At 39.1% G+C, this 17,668-nt stretch overlaps 1 protein-coding gene across 3 annotated transcripts in view; it reads right to left on the reverse strand.

Annotated features, from left to right (window-relative positions):
- Positions 1–17,668, reverse strand: part of LOC143170359 (cohesin subunit SA-2-like) — a 63,676-nt gene that overhangs the window by 29,999 nt on the left and 16,009 nt on the right. For all 3 annotated transcript variants that reach the window (XM_076358595.1, XM_076358579.1, XM_076358584.1), the window contains exons 9-13: positions 17,036–17,187; positions 15,677–15,750; positions 15,107–15,230; positions 9,994–10,092; positions 7,845–7,924 (exon numbers count right to left, since the gene is read on the reverse strand). In XM_076358595.1, coding sequence (XP_076214710.1) covers positions 7,845–7,924; positions 9,994–10,092; positions 15,107–15,230; positions 15,677–15,750; positions 17,036–17,187 — 529 coding nt within the window. The remainder of the gene's footprint in view (positions 1–7,844; positions 7,925–9,993; positions 10,093–15,106; positions 15,231–15,676; positions 15,751–17,035; positions 17,188–17,668) is intronic.

Raw genomic sequence — 17,668 nt, forward strand, 5'->3', positions numbered from 1 at the left:
ATCTAGAAAGTGCTCTGGGTATCTATATCATGAAATCAGCATAAAGGAAAACATTTAGGTGACTCTTATTCAGCCATCTACAGACTTGGGGAAACAGAGTAAAAATGTGTTTATTGAGGTTAAACAGTAAGAAATTGAAAGAGGTAACACGGTGCACTAGAGTATGTGAATAAACATTGGTGTGTCCTGTGAAGCCATGAATGAAGTATCAAATTTATTAAACTTCTACAAGTTTAACAAGTGAGAGTAAAACAAAGACTGACAATAAATTGCACTTACAGGAGTAAAAATACATGATATAGCAAGTCTTTACATTAAAACGCTATGGGCAATTTACTGAAATAAACTAGCAGTCTGACAAGGTTTCTTTCATTCTTTTTAATGTCAATCTATTATTTAGTTTTTTTAAAGCACTAGTTTCTATGAAGCTGCCCTTGTCATTTTCTCTATATATATTTTTAAAAAACTGTGGACAGCTTGAGAAAGAAGAAATTTCTATGCAAACATCTAGAGTAGGACAACATAGAATCACAGAATCACTGAGGATGTCAGCACCTCTGGAGATCATCTAGTCCAACCCCCTGCTCAGAGCAGGATCAGCTAGAGCAGGTCGCTGAGGGTTATGTCCAATCAGGTTTTGAATATCTACAAAGTCAGAGACTCCACAACTTCTCTGGCAACCTGTTCCAGTACTGGACCACCCCCACAGTAAAAAACTTTTTTCTTATGTTTAAATGGAATTTCCTGTATGAACATGCCAGTCAAATGTACACATTTTTTTATATTTGAATTTTTTATTCTTTATATTTCAGGTTTTCTCCTCTTAGCACATTTATGGAAATAGTGAATGCAACACCTGGGTGTTTCTATTTTAAAAAAATTCCTTGCCTAAATTGTTTGGATATCTTGAAGAGCTCAGCAACATGCCTGCCATCCCTTTGGGTAGAAATTAAGGACTCTTGCCTTTCCAGTACAAATGAAACCGTCTTTCCTTAGAAATTTCCTTTCCTTAGGAAATGACCTGGGTGTCCTGGTGGACACCAAGTTGAACATGAATCACCAACGTGCCCTTGCAGCAAAGAAGGCGAATGGTATCCTGGGCTGCATTAGGAGGAGTGTTGCCAGCAGGTCGAGGGAGGTGATCCTTTCCCTGTACTCAGCTCTGGTGAGGCCACACCTGGAATATCGTGTCCAGTTCTGGGCTCCCCAGTACAAAAGAGACATGGACATACTGGAGAGAGTCCAATGAAGGGCCACGAAGATGATTAAGGGACTGGAGCATCTCTCCTATGAGGGAAGGCTGAGAGAGCAGGAACTGTTCAGCCTGGAGAAGAGAAGGCTCAGGGGGGAACTTACCAATGTGTGTAAGTACCTGAAGGGAGGGTGCAAAGATGGAGCCAGGCTCTGCTCAGTGACAGGACCAGAAGCAATGGACACAAACTGAAACACAGGAGGTTCCCTCTGAACATCAGAAAACACATTTTTACTGTGGGGGTGACCAAGCACTGGCACAGGCTGCCCAGAGAGGTTGTGGAGTCTCCATCGCTGGAGATATTCAAAAGCCATCTGGATGTAGTCCTGGGCAACTGTCTCTAGGCGGCCCTGCTTGAGCAGGGGGGTTGGACCAGATGACCTCCAGAGGTGCCTTCTAACCTCAGCCATTCTGTGATTCTGAAATCCCAACCTCCTTGTCTTTAACTTTGTCTTCAAAGAGGCTAGGAATTTGCCCCAGTTACATTAATCTACAGCAGTGTTATTTCCTTCCTCCTCAAGACAAGAGTAGGTCAGATACAATAGCTCTGGCCATGTATGAAGCGCTCCCTAATAGCACAGAAGCAAAGGAGGGGAAAACAACCCATTTCCTTTGCAGCACAGGCTGACAGACATTCATGACACCACTTGAGCACCTGATCTTTTTTTTCGTTTCTTGAGTGGGAGGGAATACCTCTATGTACTACTACTACTTTTCACATACTGCTCAACCACTACTCTCTGTGATACAATAAGGTTTATACTCATAAATCCCACTCAGATGAGTGCTTAGGGGTTTTACTTGCCTCTGGAAGAGGCAGCAGCTGACTACACCTGCTACCACTACCACTAATACTACCACAGTAAATGGGTGCCTTTCTTTTTTACATACATAAGCCAATCATCAAACATTCAAAGAATACTTCAAATACAGCAATAGCAATAATACTGCTGCAAATTTACAGCCCTCAGAATGCCAAGCAACAGATAAAGGTTAAGCCAGAAGTGCCTGCCAGTGTTTAGGCGCCTAAAAATAAACAGGCATGGCCTTCCACATACCAATGTCATGACATACCATTTTCTCTGCACTTCAGTGTGAACATGTCATGAAGAAGAAGTTGGGATATTCTAGGGGGAGATCACAGACCCATTTTGTTCTGCATATGGCACCAGTTGAAAAATTTCATACCTTGCTTTTTGTTCCATTTTACTGCATGCAAGAGACATGACTGCTGGAGTCCTCTCTTGGTCTGTGCTATCGTTTATACCAAGGATAACCATCAAAATCACAACAGTAAAATAAAAATGCACCTGATGCACTTTTAAAAATTTTGCCACCTTATTCTTTTTGGTTTTAATGGCTGTGCAGGGAAAGATCTGGCACATGTTATGGGGACATTGGTAATCCAACGTATAGCATCTCAATCAAAAACAAAATCTGTTAATCTTGCATTTAAAATTAATTCAAGTTAAACATCCAAATCTGCAAATACATTATAAAACATTATTCGTGCACTGAACACTATCAACCAAAAAATATATGTTGAAAGTATTTTAATGTCCGAGATAAAAATTTTAAGTAGAAAAATCAGCTAATCTGTTCTGTTATCTCCCTCTTTATACCCTGCTATCGTTGCAGGTATTTCAAGATAACACCTTGGTGATCAGAGAGATGATAACATGGTTGCCACTACAATATAGCAAGAGTCCCTTCCCACCCACTTTAAAATAGGATTAGCATGTTGCAATACACTGTGATTCTATGATTATGCTGTGACAGAACTCAGGAAGATGCACGTTAGACAGATGCTGTATGGTATGCTGTTCTGTTTAAGAAACATAACCCTAGGAGACATGCAATTCTTATTTTTTCTTGTTAACTCTTCAGACAGGAAAGGTAAGATTTCAGAATAGATCTCAAGCTTCTTGAATAGAGGTGCATGATGGCAGAAAATTGCTGAAGACAACTTCCAAGAAAGCATATACCTGAGAGGATGGAAAAGAGGAGAAGACAGAGTAGAAAGCACATGCCTTTGTTCCATTTTGGTCTTCCACTTTTGTTTGGAATAGGCTTGACAAAGCACTACCATAACTCCATTTGAAAAGGGATGTGGTGGACCTGAAGGAATCACAGAGGAGCTGTGAGGAGCTCCATGCCATTCCCTTTTGATAGTGCTTAATCTGCTACAAGCAAGTTACTGATGGAAGAAATCAGAACTGTGCAGTATAATTTGCTTCACTGCTACATATGCTACTTCTATCAACTTCAAGATGACATTTCTTTATTTTTCCTAAAAGCCACTAAACAAGACAAAGGTGGATAATTTCCTTATTTGTACACAAAGCATGTCTCTCTCCAGCTTATTTTTTACAGTCACATGAAAACACTTTTTATAATAGCATTTAAGCCTTCAGTAAACTTAACTGTTTTTCCGCACAATGGCTTGTCTGAATAACCTTGCTAGATACAGTGCATTTGCCTAACAAACGTCAACTTCTCCACCGAAGTCCATGGCTTAGCTATAAAATAACACTACAGAATCACAGAGTTCAACTCTGCTGACACTGAATTACTTGTCATGGGACACCTACATGTACCACTAGAACTAGTAACATATAATATATTATTTGCCATGGCACCCTTTGCCAAATCCCGTTTTCAAGTTTCTCCTACAGCATAGCCCCTCCCTCTCCAAACTAAAACATCCTTCCCAGCCTAGTGGGGAATCGGAAGGGAGACTAAGATTTTTTAAGCACAACAGTGATGTACCCCTACTTAACTTGGGCCTCCTGTGCTAAGCAGGACACTGGGAGCTTACAAGCCTCAGCTTCTTGACTTTTAAGTTGGATTAACTCTACTGACCACTGTGAAAGCACTGCGGTGAGAATTAATGTACTTATCAGCTCCATTAAATAGTTTTTAAACTATTTATGTGAAGTCCTCAATGAGTGCAATATACTCACAGTTCTCACTAAGGCAGCTCTTCCAGATTTCAAACTTGAGAGTCTTGTGTTTAAAACTCAGTTTAATTTCTAGTTACATTTAACTAATGTAATACAAAGTAATTTTCCCCTTTGCTATTTACATATTCAAGCCCCTACCTGCACCACTTGTAACCTTTCCTCATTCATCTACTACAGTTACCTAATTACTTTCGCTGCTCTTTTCCAAAATCCCTCTACTCTTTTAGGCAGTTAAGCACACAAAAATGAACAGAATTGTCTGGCAGTACTTAGCACACTAAGCTAATTTGCCTCCTAAAGGGCAACGTTTTCAGTAAGATTTCTTGGTCTCTCATTGTCACTCATGTTTTCGCCCTCTATTTCCTTCCTAGTTCTATTCCCTCTCAGATCCTTTGCAACATTAATGCTAACAATTATGCATAATTCAGTAGCATTAATAATTTCTATTATGCTAAGCCGCATAGGCTCATTTCAGTTTTGGGACTGCATCATGCTGTGTAAAAATAGAAATCTACTAGCCCAAAGACCTTGGCATTCAATTGAGACAACATGCAACAAACAAGAAGAAAAAAAATCTCAGTTCACAGAGATAGACAAGATGAAAATATAAATATGGATTTGAAAAAAACAGGTATACGCATATAAAGAGGGTTTTGAATCAGCACTGGAATTTTTTTTTTTTAATAATGCAACACATCTAAGTGAATCAAAAAGATCAGTCTTTTCACTGCCTCTCTAGCTAGCAAAGGAGAGAGTGTAAAGGCCAGCAGAGCAGTTTTATGGGCCAGTAGTACGCAGAGTAGTCAATGTATATTCTACAGGACTGCAGTGCAGTGATGGTTAAGAGATGGTCAAAGCTGTTACTAACATACATGGAGCACAGCTCCACTGCAACCATAAAACATCACAAAAATAATTAATTGGCAACGAGGTCTTGCTACTATACTCACCCAAAAGACAATTATGGAAGCCAGTAAAAGAGAGTTACTGATATAGTAAGTTTTCCCCAAGAAAGTCACAGAGCACCCAACGGACTAACTGGAGGAAAAAAGTTACTCCTGGCCTGAACACGTCATGAAACAACAAAAGATTTATTCCAAGATTAGAGACATGTTCTAAAGGTCAGCACCTGACCAGTTAAGATTATATTATTTGTGAAAATAATCCAGGATTCCAAATCAAATATAGAGAGTTCATAAGATAGAGATTCTTGCCAGTAGCTTTAAAAATAGAAACTTGATCTGAAAGGTCTTTCATGTCTCACTGAAAATGCAAGTTGAGCAACTAGAATTCAGTTGCCAAATTTGCAGATGACAAAAATGAGCCATCCACAGAGAAGCCCATACAGCATCACAAAAGTAGCAAAAAATTTGATTACATCAATGCATACAAGTAGAAGTGCCATTTATATAAGCTGTCATTTATTACCCTTTAAAGGTAGGGGAGTTGCTGTCCCCAACCCCATTTCATGCTTTACTGCATGTATCAAGCAGCATTACTGCTCAATATCCAGATGCTGGTTTTCAGCTATGAGACGCACCTATTTGAGACACAATAGCCCTGAAATTTCTTTGCTTCTGCAACGCCAGCAGCGAGTCCTTTCCCACGCTATTGTCGGTACTGAGGCATAAGCTTTTACCCTGCTAGAAAAGCATCTTGATGCAGGCTCTTATTAAGAAGTCTGTACATGTGACTGTCTATATTGTCTGCATTCTCTTCACACAGGTTTTATAGACTGGTCAGTACCAGTCTTATCAAAGAGAAGAGCTGTCATTGAATTTGCTTATTGAGTCCCCAATTCCCACTTTCATCACTCCAATAATTAAGCCAAATCAGCAGGGCTTAGAGCAACTGGGGGGGAGGAGGGCAGAAAGGAGGATGGCTACGCAACACATGAGCAAAAAGAAAGAGAAGCATGTATTTGCTAGGCCTCCACGCAGCCTAATTAAAAACAATTTCAAAATTTATTCATTTTACATATGAAAACCACATTTTATGATGGAAAAATGTCATTCAGAAAACTTTAGAAGGCATTTATTCACATTGGAAATCATATTTAAGAAGAATTAGGAAAAAATTGCTTCAGGGAAAAAGAAACATTGATCAAACTTTTATAGCTGCAGCTTGCATTAATGAGAACATGATCCCTTATAATAAAGCCAGAGATGATAAACAGCTGCAGTGCCAATATAGCACTTGTTAGTTCAGATACATAACAAGGGCAGCCATAACTGGTGTACAGCATCTTTGTACTTCAACAATGGTGTGCTGCTCCTCCTAGCACAGGGACACGTTATACACATAGACACAGCATTGTGCTTTGTTCCAATAGCTACACACCATGGAGAACCAAGGGATGTAGAAATGGATGTTGTAAACACAGAAACAATACAAGCCTAGCTACTACCAGTGAGGCCCAAACAATGGTACTCCCTTCAGAAAAGCGTACTATGTTCACAGCATCATATGCTGTCCTGATGTGTATGTTGAAGTAGGCCTAGAGAAATGCCACTCAAATCAATGGAGTGTGAAGTGAGATAGGAGATCAGACTATAAAGCAGCACTTCAATATACAAACGTACTTGAAATTTAATGTAAATACCTACAACACCATATTATTTGGTCCGTTAAGGTCTACATCCTCATCTAGCAATGACCAATACTTCTGGCTTAAACGGAAAAAGAAATCCCACAAGGCTATTGGACAATATGCCATGCTGTACATAGAAGTGAGCATCTGCATCAGCAGAATTCAACTTATACTCTGAGACAGAAGAGACACTTATTGAGTCCTAACATCTCAACTGTATTAACAATGAAATGCAGTGGGGTTTTTATTCTCATTTTGCATTGAAAAAGAGGGACAGAGAATCTATTCTTCACATATTTTGCAAATAAAGCCATTTCTAAAACAAACATGCTGCTCAAGGATATATCAGAATAGGATTCATATAATTCTGTAACGTTAGTCTAGTTTTTCCCCACATTTCCAGCTCGCCATTTTCCTACCAAATCTATGGCTGGAGGGTAATTTCCCAAGAAAACAACTCTTCTGTTAGTTTTCCACTTCAGCAAAACCAAGATATCATACGCTTGCTCATTTCCTGTCAGTCAGTCTGCTGTGGGCTCAACAGCTCCCAGGTTCTCTGCCATGGAGCCAAGAATCTGAAAGTCCAAATTCTAGCAACAGCCTCAAAACTCAAGGCTTCCTGCATCAGGTGGGGAGACAGGGAAGATGGCAGAGTTCCCTGATCTCCTGGTCAAGGCCTGGCAACCTTGGGACAGAAGATGGGGAGGGGACCCCATCTTCAGTGGGGACTTCCCCCAAGATAGGCAGATACTCTATTTGAGAAAAACTGAAATGAAAATGTGGAATTTCCTTTCAGAGGGAAATATAAAGATATAAAAATGTGGTTTTCATACTGAATCTCAGCACAAGGGTTTTCTTAACATTGGTATTTCTCACAGAAAGAAAATGCCATGTCTTGAGCAGCTTTAACTGTAACTCATATCCTGCCAGGAGTAACTGTTTCCCAGCATGTAACTGATTACAGGAAGATTCATCAGGATTGTATCTGGATCTTGTTGCCATTAAAACAATACAGTAAATTAAAAAAGAAATTATTTACTGTGACATAAGCATCAAGAGTTTCATGGCTTGAACTGCTACTTCATGGTCCTTGTCCAGAGGCATGGACACAATTCGATCCTAATGGATGTAAAATGACAATAAAAAGATGTGACATGGTTTGTTCTCAATAAACATATATTTTTGCTACAGCTAGATCTACACTAGTAGAGCAGAGATTTATTTTTATTTCAGCAGCTATTTCCTAAGAGACATAAGGCAACTTGATTACTACCAAGTAGTTCCCCAGCCCCTGAAAATTAACAGCATGTTAATTTTTTAACTGAATTAATCATGCAGTAATATGATATTTTTTATAGATGTAATGTATGCGTTCACAAGAAATCAACTGCAGTCTACAAATTAAAAGTGACTGACAACTTGTTTCTAAGATGTTACTACTGGCACTTCAGTATGTTAAATGAAGGTAAGCCTCGAATTACAAGCATTATATAATCAGTTTCTCCCATCAACAATAAAGTGCGTGTACCTACACGTTACAGAAGCCAGTGCCTTGCTGGAAAGACAATTAGGACTTGAGTCATAAAGGTAGTTCATGGAATAGCGGCAATATTCCTGACCTCCAGAATTCACACTACTGTAACTTGGTACACATGCAAACACCTCAGAAAACAGTGGAAATTTTCCTGCCCTATGTACCCAAGAACTCGCACTCCTCAGTGCAGCCTATACCTTTACGGTATATTAAACCTTTGGGCTTGCTTGTTTTGGGATTAACAGCTTTCTCACTTAACATATAATTTCTAAATCTCTAGATTCATTTTACTTTGCACCTTCCTTTTTCTCACAACCCAGCTGCAAGGTGTGGAAGTCCATGAATCCTGAGTTTGAACGCTCAAGGGTAACAGAGAGAGCGTGTGAAACTCCCGCTTGTGGGAAATGGATTGATGGTTATACAATTAAATTTCCCATCACTGAGAAACCACGATTTAAACTTTGGAAGATTCCAGATCAGTCTGTATTTTGTGTGAAGCTGTTTGAGTTTCTTTTGTTTACAGGGGAAGGAGGCGGTGTGCTTGGCTTGGGTTTTTTTGATTGGTGGGATTGAGTTCGCAATAATCCATTTGTATAGCATCCTCCACACAGAGTGAAATAGCAGTACAGACAGACGGGAGCTATTTCGTCAGTCGGTGAACACCAATCCTGCAGTTGCTTATGCAGCTTACAGCAACCTTCCTTTAACCGAAAAGATAAAGGACTACCACAAAACCGTTTAAAACAGGGGTTAATCTTAGATAGCCAAGTTTCAGTCTGAATAATTTATTCTTAAGATACCAATATTAATCTATTTCTTGTTCTTTGAGGATATGCTATAGATATTTTTTACTGTTAGCAACTGCTTTGACATACAGGTAAGCCCTGCACCTGTCGCAAAAAGAACATCAATTACCACCACACGCAGGCACTGATTACGTACTGATTCAGAGGGACCGAGATATCAATCACAGCACTTTGAGTTTTCTTATTCAAAAACCAAAAAGGCCCAGCCCCCTTGGGATAAGAGTAGCTGATGAAATCATTACCAAGGGCAGGATTTAAAAAAGTAAAGGTCTTACTTCCTAAATGAGTCAGGATGTTGGAATATGATAAAGGCGGTGTACAAGGTCAGTGCGGTCACAGAACAAGCTCTCAAAATTACAGCGTATCATCTGACTTGTTCAGAAAGGAGATAAGGGATCCTTCTTCAAGATTCATACTGACATGGTGGATCAACAGAGAGCCGTTCCCCACATCAGTGTGATACATGGTCAGCCAATCCAGTATCTACAAGGTTAACCCATTATCAGGAGCAGCAAAAAAAGGGACCTTTAGAATATGAAATTCTTTGTCATGTGCCAAAGATCCTGTAAAAAAATCTGGGCCGCTCTGGATGAATGGTGGAGATAACTGACCACAGTGCATGCTAACACCATTTTGTGCATGAACTAAAGTGAAACAGAAAATTCCATAGAAACAGAGGGAAACATCTCTGCAAAACCCCTTCATCCACTCAGTCAAGCAGGTGGTTTCTGCAGTACTCTAATCTCAGGTCAGACAAGAGAGTGGGGAGATCAGCTCTGATCAAAACATCAGACCCTGTGTATACACCCAACCCAGACTTAAAAAATGGCAAACAGTAATCTATTTACCTTGAATCTGCTAGTAAAGAGATCCATCCGGGAAACAAGTTCTTTTCTGCTATAAATTCCTTGCAGTCCCAGAAGACACTTCAACCGCACTTCAGCTTGCTACAAGACAAAGAGAAATTGGCTAACAGTTAAAAACATGTATCTTTGATGTTATTCGCTATTGGCATTTGTATTATGCAAATAAGAGTTCTTTGTGGGTGCTCACAGCAGACTACCCCAAATACTGACTCATCTTCTTTATTAGTGATATCAGTACCATTTGTTTGTGTGCATACACACACGTCTCTCTCACACACACACACACAGAGGAAGCCTGCAGTGAGTCAAACTTAACGGTGACATCAAAGTTTGTGTTAGGCTCCCTAAGAGACAAAGAAACTCTCACAGACCTTTACAGTTAATAAAAGCAACAGAATGCAAGAGATGCAGGAATTGTGCTATTCACCTGTTGAAGATATACAAAGACAAGAGTACGGATGACCTACTTAATACAATCAGCACTCTTCCATACATCAGACCATTTGCTTCCTTTCAACATTTGACTCAGCCAACCGTTAAATGCTGACAAGGACTCCAAGAAATTCTGGTCCAGCAAAAATTCCCAGAGGAAGAGGTACACCTCAGAAATGCACTAGCTTATCATTGTGCATTCTCACAGATATGGAGTCAAATGTTACTCCTTCTCCCTATTTCTGTTTTACACTAGAACACTATATTTTAAGCATTCTAGGAAGAGAAAGGTTGCTTTCAATTTGCCCTAATTAACTAACTTAGGCAAAATATATTTATCCCTGCAAGGTGTTATTTCATACTATTAGTACTGCTGCTTCATAGATGCCTCAAAAAGAGGACTCTTCCTTATCCAGCTTTTAAATTATCTTATGCATATTGCTAAACCTTTCAAATGACAAAGCTTTAAATGTCATTAAGAAAGCCATTTTGAGGATCTAACATAGAAAAATCACTCTGTTCTGTAAACTTATAATGCTAAGAATATCAGCAGAGACACTTAAATGAACTGCAGGCTTTGAATCAGTCTCTTTGTATTCCTTCCTTAATTCCTCTTGCTAACAATAGCAATAATAATAATCAAGGAAACCCAAGAAAGGAGACCACCTACACATAGGCTATCCATTACTACAAGTTCCTGTTCACCTGCTTAGATGAAAAGCAAAGGATGATTCCCAGTAGCAGGCTTTGGCCAACAGTTCTGCGTAAGGCAGCCTTTTGCTAGAAATATAAAATGAAAGATCAACAGGTGACAGTGAGTACTCTCTAATCTGCCCGTCACACACCAGCAGTACATGTTCTATATTGTACTTTAAAATTAAAGGCCTTGTCTGAGAAAGAGACTGTTGCCCACACCTGCTGCTTCCTACAGCCACAAGGGCTCCACAGCACAGAATTCACTCACAAACAGTCCCAACTTTGTACCCATCACTGCACACTGGCACAAACTCAGCCCAGCCAATGTACTGCAATCCTGGCTTCAGCTGCCCTCAGTATTTTATCATGAGGCTTTGCTTGCGAATAGGGACTGCATTTGTGCTTGGGGGGAGGAAGGGAAAAAAAGTTTGTGATGGTTTGTTGGATGGTTATATAGACCTCGGTGCACAGCTAGTAATGACAAATTCCCATTTGTCAGTCAGGTGGCATTCAAGCATAGGTCTGCAGATATAAAGTTTAATACATTAAACTAAACCACCTGCCTTCGAAGGTATCCTCTTCCCACCTAAAAGCTCTCAGTCATAACCCTATATGTATATGTATCTTTTACGTCTTGAGGAAATTAACTTTAAGAACTGTGAACAAATAACTACTTCTGCTAAGACTAGTTCTGCTGTCTTCCTATGTTTTCAGCTGCATTTTCTCCTTCTCAATCACCTCTCCCTTTTCTAGATTCATCACTCCTCATAGGTTCTTGATCATTCAAAATTACTTCACATACTTCTAAAACTATCACTGCTTACCGTCAGCTCCATTCAACAGTAACGTAGGCAAGTACAAACACCCAGCCATCTACTCCCCTCACCAGAACTACCATTCTATCCTTGATGAAATACCTGCCTGTTTGGTCTTTCAAAGCTGTGACAGAGTGAAGGGGAATTATGTAAGCACATTTTCAGGATGCTCTGAACACACGCTGTCCCTCAGCTGTATCATAGTATATTTCAACCCTGACCTGCAGACTGGCAGAAGACATCAGTAAGACGGTGGGCAGTTCAAGTGACCCAAAGAGCTCTGCATGGGCTCCAGCACTGCTCAGATGCATTCAGTTATGAGATTCCAGCCTCACCACTATCACAGAGGTGGGGCCATTCAATAAGCCTTGCAAATACATGCTGGGACCTGGATGATTTGATGGGGTAGGGTTGGGTCATTTTTTTCTCCTCAACACTCTCCAAATAATAAATTGGGAAAACCAAGTCTACTTCTGAATTACTCCTGAACAGTGAAGACAATCCAGCTTACCTGTCCCACTGAGGTAAAACATAATAAAAAACCCCACCCTCACAAAAAGCATCAGTACATACACACAGAGATGACCTCTGGAGCACAAAACCACTATTTTAACATGCACATTTGAAGAAAGAAGTATTTCAGAAATTGCCGTAACAATGGGATCAATTACTATAGTCGTGTTGAATGGGAGGCAAAACTAAAAACCCTTTCAATTTCCCAAAATGTGCCAGGCGGATCACATGGTTAGGACACAGATGTTCATTTCAACAGCAAGTTCCTGTTTCCACAGCATTTCTTCGGGTGTTTTTCATAGTCTAATGAGAAAACCTCAACAACTTGCCCTGAAGTTCCAGACAAAGCTAGTCTAACATGGTAGGAGGTGCCAAGTGTGCATGTGTACATCTACATTTTCACTGTCTTTGCCCTCCTGTCTGCTGGTCCTGCCTTCCACTTTCCCCATCCTTATTCTTCGTCTTGATTTTTCTGGTCTTTAACTCTGAACTTTTTACACAGCACTTCCCTTCAACACCTGCTGCTCAGATCAGCACTGGTCTGATTGGATCTGGATGCTGATTTAGTCGCTATATACTCCCTTGGAAGAACACTAGTGCCTTTGAGCACAAGTTAGGTGCCTGGGTTTCACAAATGCACTGGTAGGTGACTGGGCTTACATATAACATTGTTCAACTGCACACAGCTGTCAGATTTAGTATCAACTGTTGCTTGGTCTTCAAAAATAAAAAGTTAAATTAATTCTAGCAGATGAACATAAACTACTAAAAAATGTATCTTTATAGCACTGTTCCACAAGTCTTACTGGGCCAAAGAGAGATCCTCATATAGAATTGTGAACATATTACCACTGAATTTGGAGCATCTTCTTCCACCTAGGAAATAACCTTTCACATAAAAATATAACTTTTCATATCAGGGTATAATGGCAAAATGGTATCTCACGGGGAAAAAAGAATGATTATATTCAAATAAAAGACTTTGAAGACAAAATGTTCATTTTATACTTACTTCCCCCTCCCTCTCTGCTTTAAAGTCTCCCAAATGACTGAACTTAATCTCTGTTTACAGCACTGTAGATGATCCTGGCCAGGTTTTTCCCCACCGTTAGAATACTTTTGTGGTGGTTCCACTCTGGGGCCTAAATTATTTGGCAAACATCTCTACGTTACATTCTAAAAGAAAATTGGCTCTGGGAGATATCAGTTTCTTGCCGCCCACCCCCAACAAGATAGGATGGAAATGCTTATTAAGGAGGAGTAGTGGGAAATAACATTCAGATGTATATGAAAGCACTGCTGCTCCTGTTGCTTCCAAAAATGCCCTGCTCTCATTTTGGAATCGGGCAATTTAACAGTGGCTGCAAATCACAAAGCACAGCCAGGACTGCATCCACCAGTAGTGGCACGCTACCAGGCCTTGGCCAAATGTGGAATATGGAAGACTTCTCACTTTATCTCACTCTGCTTGCATCTGCATTGCTTTCAGATAATAAGCTTTACAAAAACAACTATTACCAGTTCCCAGTGACACTGGATGAGCTATGTGCATTAATTGGAGACACCAGCTGTTAATTTTCACTGTACAGCACCGGGAATGAAGACACAACATCTTCAAAAACGACTTTTTCTTTTGAGAATTCTCCCAACTGAACCTATACTTAAAAAGATATTCTGATCAGATAAAATTTATGCAGGAAAAGACGACAGTTCTTGATAAGATTTGTTGTTCTAAAAATCTAAATACTACCTTTATAGTAATGGCAGAACGCAGGGAAATAAGAGGCTTTGTGCTCCCCCTCCTGGCTTTGTGATAAACTACAATTTTATTCACAACACAAACATTACCTAAAGCTGACACAAAAGTGAGGACGTTTCAGAATTTATACAGAAGATACACATACTTTAAAAGGTGGCCGGCAGAAGTACACTGTACCAATTTTGGAAATTAGCTATGCATGATAAATATCCCTATCACCCTAAAATCTCTCATGGATTTTAGGAGCACGATAAAAAGCATATTTTTGAGTTATTGTTTTCTTTTGGTTGTTTTGGTTTGGGTTTTTTTTGGTTTGGTTTGGTTTCAAATGTGCTTCTACTCAAAAAGAAAAAACAAACTTACTATAAGGAAAAGGAGAAAACCCTTTAGAAAATGACTGGACTTTCTGTAAATATTTTCTATATCCATTTAATTCCAAATGAGAAATGCAATATTTAAGACTATTTTCCCATAGGTAACATTTATTTGCTCATTTTTATAAAATAAAACAAAATTTTAAATGTAGCCATCAAAACTAAAAGCAGACTTTTAGTCAACGTTTTGCACTGCATGTGCTCAAAGGATATAGGCCATTTTACAATTTACTAATAGTTCCCAATTCAGTAACATATAACAATAACTGCACACACAGGGACACACACTGCTACAGAACTGGAAAAAGTGCTCTCTGTTATTTCGTGCTACAACAGCTTTAAAAATAAAACCTGAAATGGGGAAGAAAGTAAATTCTTCTCTGTACCATCACAGTCTTAAATATCTACTCTCAGGAATTTAAATATTAGGATTCTTTGGGGGGGGGGGGGGGGGGAAATCAGAAAATCCCATCTACTGCTCCCAGTAAGAAAAATTAAAACTTTACCTTATCATACAGCATCCACCCAATGTATTTTAAGTAGCTATCATTTAAAAAAGCATCTGGGTATGTTTTAATCCAGCTGCCAATTTCTTCAATGCAAGTTGCTCGGATCTCAGGGATTACATCACTGAAATTATAAAATCATAATATTAATACATTAAAAATGCGTAATATATTAATTATATTATTTGCAACATTTTTATTTTCTGGAATTGCAGAAGCATGTATAATCCAAAGTATTGAAAACACCTTCATATTAATGCTCTAAGTTAGTCTTCAATAAACAATTAGGCCACTTTTAGCTACAAATGTTTGATACAATAATTATTTCGTAATTCTGGATATCTTCTCAATCACAAATGCACTGCTCTATAGCCAGCAGGAAGAACTCAAGAAACATACTTAAGAGAGGTCCTTTTGTAAGCCCAAGTTCTTTTAAAACAATTAGCTGCTACCTTTTCCTTGACACCATCATTGCCTCTAGGATGTTTTATTTGATTCTGGTATCTGGACAATCTGAGCAAGAGTTTTTGGGAATGCAGATACACATCACAGCTTGATTTTTATTCTTACCGGTAACGGTTTAGAAACATCCCTTTGAAAATAGCATTCATCATGTTCTGTATCTCTAGAAGCTTCTGCTCATACTGAAATACAAAGAGAACTGAATGCTAATATTGGTCTCACAATTCACTACACATGAAAAATTTGTGTCAGTGTACTTACAATACCACTGTGGTGCAAATCGCTAGCATTTACACATGGTACCAACATAAAATGAGTGGTCTGTATCTACACTAGCAATTGGCCTTTTTGTAGCTACGTCCTGATAAAAGATTTATCAGATACCAACTGCTAGCCTGGGTAACAAGGTACAGCACATAGTATGTTGGATATAGTAAGTCTTGAGCTATCAATACACAGAAAGATACAGCACAACTATTAAGCAATCTTCACATGTAGGTCCAAATTCTCTTTTTATGCATTTAAACAGCGATGGAAGAAAGGCAGATAAGGGAATTTTCAAAATGCACCTATTCCACAATGAGCCCTGAAAATCTAATTTTGAACTTCTGGAAACCTAACTCACTTAATAAAAACATTCTCTCATCAACAGCATCAGGAAGGGCGACAAGTTTGGTTTTTCCCCCCCAACACACACATTTCCTTCGTTTTTCCCATAAGACCAGACTTATGATGATACTAAAAACCCCCGTATCACCCAAACACTTCTTCCCACAGAAAAAGGGGTTGTTTCTATAACAGAGAAGTCCAAGGGCATCCAAAGCTCAGAACAGAGGTAACTGATTCTAAGGTCAGGAGAGAAGGAACTATGCTTGATGTTCATACATCAAGTCACCTCAACCCTCAAGCCAGAATTATTTCTTACAGTTACAGGCCTGTCTCTGGGAATTGATAAGGAGCTGTCTGGCTGAGCAGGGAAGAAATGACAGAAACTGAACAGCAAGAAAGATACAGGCCATACCTGAAGTTATGACAATTTTTACAATGCATTACTTATACAGAGATGGCAGCTATCCTGTGTCCTTTTCCATTCATTGAAATTCAGTTCAAGAACTAACATTTTGGCTTATAATTTGTATAAACATATGTAAAACTGCACTACCACAACACCAGAGCTACTAACACAATTACACGTGTGTGTAAATCCATATTTGTGTAGAGATCAAGGGCTAATGATGCCAATTCAGAGAAGCAATTAGTAGGACAGACATCACAAGTTAACAGTACATAGGGCAGTTATTACCTTAGTCATTTTTGTACCGCTTAACCTAGCCAGTCACAAGTGCTCTGCACCATGCATTAGATAAACATATAAACCTCAAAGAACTGCAGTAACCCAAAAGCAAGCTGTCAGCAATCCCCCTTTTTACATCTTCACGCATCTCCCATACAAGGCACCTGCCTAACCTCTTTCCTTTTTCTCTCTAGCTGGTCAAGTCTGTAATTGGTCCTCTTGCCACTTATCCTCTTCTTCTCCACCTCATACAATCTTTGAGCATTGTGCTTGTTGACATCAAGGTTCAGATGTACACTTACAACTGCTGTCAGAAGTTTCACTGCTAAAAAGGAAACAAACCAGACATATTTAGCTTAGCTCAGAGATATATAGCATAAATATATTCACCACTTTACCACAAAAAGGATATGGGTAGCCAAATCCAGTTTATCACCCAAAATACGAACACTACTAGATCATAGTAATTTGGTTTAAAATACAGTATTTATTTTAAAGGCAGAGAATGATCAAAACCGGAAAATTTAGTGATATTACTGGTGATTTACAACTTTTTGCCAGAGTTCGAGTCAGAGAAAGCATTTACTGCACAACTCTGTTCTTAGTTTATGTAATTTTGATTTTTCTGCAAAAGAATCTAGAGTTGTGGAACAGGTGATTTTCAGTAACAAAAAGGAAAAAAAAAAAAAAAGGTGAAGCTGGCCCATAAAAGGCTGGGAATCTTAGTATTTTACTTGAATTGACAAAAGTTCATGTTCCTCTAAGGATCACCAGATGGTTTGCATAGATTTCAAGTGGTTCTTTTG

The sequence above is a fragment of the Aptenodytes patagonicus genome, chromosome 1, assembly GCF_965638725.1.
Source record: "Aptenodytes patagonicus chromosome 1, bAptPat1.pri.cur, whole genome shotgun sequence".
Taxonomy (NCBI): domain Eukaryota; kingdom Metazoa; phylum Chordata; class Aves; order Sphenisciformes; family Spheniscidae; genus Aptenodytes; species Aptenodytes patagonicus.